Genomic DNA, 6,400 nt, shown 5'->3' with positions numbered 1-6,400 from the left:
GAAGTAAGGAAACACGCTTATGAAACAAAACCAGTGTTTAGGCTTCAATTTTCTCCAATTCCCGTAAACGTCTGACTGAATTCAGAGTATTTTCATTTTATGTGGGAATTTCCTTACTTTTGAGGCACCCTATATACTTACAACAAGTCTCTTTAGTGGGTAATTTTGTTGTTATTTTTAAATAAATAAAACAGACCGATTCGGTGTAGTTTTAACCACGAAAATGTTCTTATATTCTATTTTCAACCAAGGGACATTTGTAGGAGTATCAAAGCTACTAACTAGTATAGTGGACGGTCGCTCCGTTTGACCCTCTGCGTTTGCCGTACCGTTTTGATTGACGGGCCGGGAAGATGGCGGCTGTCACTTTGGTTAGCCGTCCTGCTGGTGTCCTTCCGAGGCTTTCCAGTAAGTATTAAAACGAAGCAGCAACAGTAGATGCGAAATGGAACTTGTATTGAAATTGTGACCTTAGGATGCAACGTCTGTCGGCAATGTGAAGATTTCTTAATGTTTAAGGACTCTGTCGTCCTCTAACGCTTGCAGTGACCCCGGCTTGATGCAGTAGAGGCTAATGTGGTTAGCTAGCCGTCGAGTAAGGCCCCTCCATTTTATCGTATCGTAGTCAGTGCTCAGTAGTTAATGTTTCGCCTAACTCGGCTACGCTCCGTATGCTTTTACATATAATGTGTGTTATGTTTCTTTCTGAGGTAGCGAACTGTTAGCTAGGTCTCGGGCGTTTTAGCCACCGCTAACTTTGAAGCTAAGCTAGCAAACCGTATTGGGTGACAGTAGCTCACTTCAACTACTGAAGATGGCATTGGGGTTGTTTGTTTGTTTGTTGAATGTATATTCGTACTGTATGTTTGTGAGCTAGGTGAAGTCAACCATCTGTTTTAATTTCACATAGAAATCGTCATATCCAGCTATACTAGTTAGTAAGTTTAATCGGACGTTTTACACAATTTTATTAACGCGTTTAAGAGTTTGACTGTTTCCATTATTGTGCAAAAAATCTACAGTCTCCTGTAAACGAGGCTAATCCTGCCATGGCTTGCTTTTCCTTCTCTATTCTGTCAAGGAACCTGCTGTCCGGTGTTGCAGGCAGCTGGGCCCGTCGCGATTCAGCACAGGAAGATCCACCATGCACTGATCCCTAAAGGCAAAGGTGGCCGCTCATCCTTCAGCGGAGTAGCGGCCACGGTGTTCGGGGCCACAGGCTTCCTCGGCCGATATGTTGTTAATCGACTCGGTGAGCAGCTGTTTCCCTCAGCTTATAATTTAATAGAAAGAAAATACACAAATCGGTACATCTGTCGTCGTGTTTATAGGGATTTGAAAACAACTTAATGTAAGAACACAATGGACATGTGTTTTTGTTTGGATGAACTGATGAATTTTCTTTTATGTCTCAGGAAGGATAGGCTCTCAGATCGTGATCCCATACAGATGCGATGAGTATGACCTCATGCATCTCAAACCCATGGGGGATCTCGGTCAGCTCATCTTTATGGTGTGTGCTTTTTACTTCACAGCTTTCTTTAATCGTTTGGAATTTAGTCACCATGCCACAGCCTCTTGCGTTTGGGTTAGTTATACATCTGAGAGAATCTTTTTGTGGTTGTTAGGAGTGGGATGCAAGAGATAAAGATTCAATCCAAAGAGCAGTTGCTAACTCCAATGTTGTAATCAATTTGGTGGGAAGAGAGTGGGAGACCAGGTATGTGGGAATTCAGAATGCTAATGTATGTTCATTGGACGAGTCGATGCCTCTATAAGTAACTTGATGCATGTATTGTTGTTGTTTTTTTTTGTTTTGTTATTTTTTTTTTAACCCTCTGAAGCAACTATAAGTTCGAGGATGTGTTCGTAAACATCCCTCAGCAGATTGCAAAGGCATCACGGGAAGCTGGAGTCAAAAAGTTTGTCCATGTGTCCCATCTAAATGCAGACATTCGCAGTTGCTCAAAATACCTGCGGAACAAGGTAGGGTGTGCCATCACTTCACACTCCTAAATTAGATCAAACTTGGGAGCATATTCAGAATTTCTTTTCAATTCAACATTTCATATACTTCACAAAATCCAGTACCTCAGAGTCTATTAAAGAACCTCCTGTGTATGATGGATTTGGAAATGTTAGAAAGACTGATGAATTATCAGGCAAGACACTATTAGATTTAGAAAAAGTAATCAAGAAGGCTGCAGCTGTAAACACATTTGCTAAATCACAAGTCAGAATTGAAAATGACGTGTATGTGTTTGACAGGCTGTGGGAGAGTCTGTTGTGAGGGACGAATTCCCAGATGCTGTCATCATTAAACCATCTGAGTTCTTTGGGAGAGAAGACCGATTTTTCAACCATTATATCAGTATGTATCTGGTAGCATGTCTTCTCCTCCACAAATGTCCTCAGTCATTACAAAGATTCACTATAGGACTGTATCAGTTTTACAGGTTGTTTCAGCCAGCAGATTTCATATTGATGCTTTAAATGTATGACCGTAAAGAGTAATTTATGCACCTAATTTATACCTTGCCTGCATTTCAAACAGTACCGCCCAAGCAACCCAATAAGCAATTTTGCTGGAGTTCAAATGTTTGCATTAAATTACAGTGGCCTGTCTGTGTTCTCTTGTGGTGTAGACATGCGTTGGTTCGGCAGGGCTACACCTCTTATATCCAGGGGCAAGAAAACCATCAAGCAGCCTTGCCATGTGAGTACCTTTTAATGCCATTATTTGTTTATTTACATGGTATGCTTAAGAACTCTAATATAAGCAAGTATACACAGAGGTAGTCAAAATTGCAATGAAGTACACAAGGTTTCCAGAGAAACAGAACATTGCAGCCAAAAGTACTTCAAAGGGATTATTTTGCTTGCACAGCCAATGAAGGACCCGTGTGTGAGTGTGTGCGCGCGTGCGTCTGTGTGTGCGTCTTATTTAAACCTCAGACATTTTGATCATTTTGCTCCTGACTGTTGCAGTGAGAGTGATCACCATGGTGATATTGAAGGAGCTGCCCGAGTCCATCAGAATGCAGACTATAGCAGCTAATGAGTCTAGTAAGGGATTTAAAACCTCTCAAAAGAATTTGAAATTAGCCATTCCACTGTCCAGAAAATAGTCTAAAAGTCGAGGACATTCAAAACAACATGCACAATAGTCCATGCACTGTCCAAGTACATGTTTGGCGTAAACCAAATACAGCATTCCAGGAAAAGAACCCCATACAACTGTGAAACATGGAGGCAGATGTGTCATGGTTTGGGGATGCTTTGCTGTAGCATGACCTGGCCAGCTCACCATCATAGGTGGTAGAATTCATGGTGGATTCTATCAGAGGGCGCTTGAGGAACATTTGTTTAAAAAAATAAAAAGAATATCTGAAGTGGAACTGCACCCTACAACATGACAATGACCAAAAACATACCAGTAAATCGACCAAGGACTGTCTGACAACTAAGGAGTGGAGGGTCCTGGATGGCCTGGAATCCCATTGAGAATCGGTAGGTTGACTTGAAACAGGCTGTACATGGCTCTTGGTCTCCGCTCTAATTCATCCCAAAGGTGTTCTATCGGGTTTAGGTCAGGACTCTGTGCAAGCCAGTCATTCAAGTTCATTCACCCCATGGCTTGGATGCAGCTGCTCGACCATGGAAACCCATTCCATGAAGCTCTCTGCACACTGTTCTTGAACTAATCTGAAGGCCACATGAATGTCTGTAGTGATTGACTGCAGAAAGTTGGTGACCTCTTTGCGCTATGCACATCTGCATCCTCTGACCCTGCTCTGTCAGAAATTTCACAACTGGATTTGGTGTACAGGTTCCACGCTGGAATTCACTGAATTCCTGAGAGCTACCCATTCTTTCACAAATGTTTGTAAAAACATGCCTAGGTGCTTAGTTGTTATACATCTGTGGCCATGGAAGTGATTGGAACACTTGATTACAATAATTTGAATGGATGAGTGAAAGCTTTTGGCAATATAGTGTACAACAGAGGTCACTAACAGGCAGACTGCGGTCCGGATCCGGACCCGAACACAGTCCTGTCCGGACCCAATCTCATTCCTGATTAACTCTGCAAATTTCTATTTCCATGGTCCGCAACCAATGGACCTCGGTCTGGATACAGACCCAAATGCCATCCCATCCGGACCCAGAATAAATTGTTAAAAATATTTTTTAATTTTGACGGGATTATTTCAGGGCTATTGAAAAAACACTCAGTCACGATTGTTACATTCGCCCCCACCCCGGACCACAGGTCAGAGCTATCTGCCATATTTGGCCCGCAGAAAAATATAGTTGATTAGCCCTGGTGTATATAAAATAAGAAGAGATATATTGAGTAAGTTCAGCCGTTGATTTTCGTGTGTGTGCGTGCGCGCGCGTGTTTGGGTTGTCTTACTCCACCAGCTCAATAAGTGATTTCTGTCTCTAGGTGGCTGATGTTGCCCATGCCGTTGTGAATGTGGTGAGAGATCCTGATTCTAATGGACAAACATATGCATTAGCTGGGTAAGGCTCCGTCTAAGGTCGAGTGTTGTCTTTTGATGGACACGAGTTTTGCTTGGATTAAAAGGAGAAATAACAATAATGTTGATATGACTACATTTTATACTTTTCCAGTGCATATAGAGGGGAAATGTGTGTATTGTCTTAGTGTCTAGCTGTGTTATCTGTCATGGTAAAATGTTAATATTGCTGTTACTTCAACATATTTTCAAGTGACTGTGATTTATTACTCCTAATACAACCAAAGAAAAGTAAACAATAGTCAAAATAAAACGCTCTGCTCATGCCACCCAGCCTTTCAAAACAAAGCCATGTAGGTGTGTAGCATTGTAGAACAAAAATGTAGCACTTGTAGCACAAAGCAGGAACACACGAGATAAGCTCTCTTCCTCTGCCGCCGGTTCTTTTGTTACTAGTATAACCTCCAGCCAATGTCCATGTCAAATCACTGTTCTGTATTTGTTAAGTAATGATTTGTATGGTCCTTGTGTCCTCCATCTCTGCACTTAGGCCAGGCCGATTCCTGCTGCATGACCTAGTGAGGTACGTCTATGATGAAACTCACAGGGTCTTCCTGGCCTACAACATGCCACGTCCGCTCTACCAGTAAGTGTTTTCTCTACATGAGAATTTGAGATGCACGTGCTGTTCAATGCCGTTTAAATTTGTTATAACATCTGTTTTTGGTTGTTTTTAGTCTTGCCGCAAGGTTTTTTGAGCTAAATCCCTTTGAGCCCTGGATAACTCGTGATAAAATTGATCGGGTATGTACCCAGACTCCCAAGAGTGCACATCACTGTTTAGACTGTAATGTTGCTGTGCTTAGGATTAGCAGTAGGGATGACATGGACCAATATATTATATTGCAGTTATAATTTCTGCATTTTGCAATTGCAGTATGATTTGCAGTACATAAAATCACAGGTGAAATCTAAATGTGTCTAGGTTACTTGGCATGTAAGATCTTATAAAATGCTCATTTGTTTAAGCACCATCAGTGCTCAATTGGAATATTGGAGGTTGGTCCAGATGTTCAAAGCGTTCTGTAAAAGAAATGTATTGATTTATTATATGGTTCATTTACATATTGTGTCCCAAAAGCTAACTCTGACTGTCCTGTCACCTCTGTGCTGTGTCCTCCCCCAACCCACTAGTTCCACACGACGGACATGGAGTATCCTGATCTGCCAGGGTTTGAAGACCTGGGCATCAAACCTTCTTCTGTGCAAGAGAAAGCCATCGACGTTGTGCGTGTCCATCGCCGCTACCGTTATTTGGAAGCAGAGCGTGGGGACACGAGGCCACTCAAACCTGTCGACTTCTAAGCAGTTTGTCCCAGCGTGACTCTCCACTTCTCTCCCCTGAGCTGTCACGCTTTACTATGACCCTGTACATAACAAATAAAACTTCTTCACCTCCAGGATTGGTTCAGAATGTGTGAGTACATGAGATATTTGTTGGTCATATCGACCCATGTCTTTTTAGGTTTTTTTTTGTTTTGGATTATTGGAAGTCTATGGTGATGGTAGTCTGTCTCCCACAACCGTGAATGCATTATGATTTGCAGAACATTGGGGCTCTTTGCAGAAATTTCATTTGCAAAAATGCTCATATATAGGTGATTCATAAGTAATGTATTGTCAGTTTGCTCTTACTGTTTCTTTAAAAATTTGTTTAAAGATTTAAAACAGATCGGAGTTCTGTTCAAGAAAATGGAAGTTTATGGAGGTGAAAATGTCCAACCCGGAATATGAGTAGGTCGTCACACGTGTCCTCTACTATAATGGACTTGACAGAATCTGTGAAGATTTTGAAAATGCTTTTCCTGTAGGCTTGGCTCTGTGGAGTAAGCGTAAAAGTTGTTCTTTATTCCAAT

At 41.7% G+C, this 6,400-nt stretch overlaps 1 protein-coding gene across 1 annotated transcript; it reads left to right on the top strand.

Moving 5' to 3' along the window:
* Positions 1-258: 258 nt before the first annotated feature.
* On the top strand, positions 259-5,947 carry ndufa9a (NADH:ubiquinone oxidoreductase subunit A9a). Its single transcript, XM_077022006.1, has 11 exons — positions 259-408; positions 1,082-1,252; positions 1,416-1,513; positions 1,629-1,720; positions 1,845-1,986; positions 2,269-2,371; positions 2,646-2,716; positions 4,451-4,527; positions 5,035-5,130; positions 5,222-5,288; positions 5,679-5,947. Exons 1-11 carry the CDS (start codon positions 354-356, stop codon positions 5,847-5,849), a joined length of 1,143 nt encoding a protein of 380 aa, XP_076878121.1. The 5' UTR covers positions 259-353; the 3' UTR covers positions 5,850-5,947.
* Positions 5,948-6,400: the final 453 nt, after the last annotated feature.

This window comes from Brachyhypopomus gauderio, chromosome 11, assembly GCF_052324685.1.
Source record: "Brachyhypopomus gauderio isolate BG-103 chromosome 11, BGAUD_0.2, whole genome shotgun sequence".
NCBI classification, from domain to species: domain Eukaryota; kingdom Metazoa; phylum Chordata; class Actinopteri; order Gymnotiformes; family Hypopomidae; genus Brachyhypopomus; species Brachyhypopomus gauderio.
Note: the sequence above shows the minus strand (reverse complement) of the source record. Positions and strands in the feature narration are given on the sequence as shown.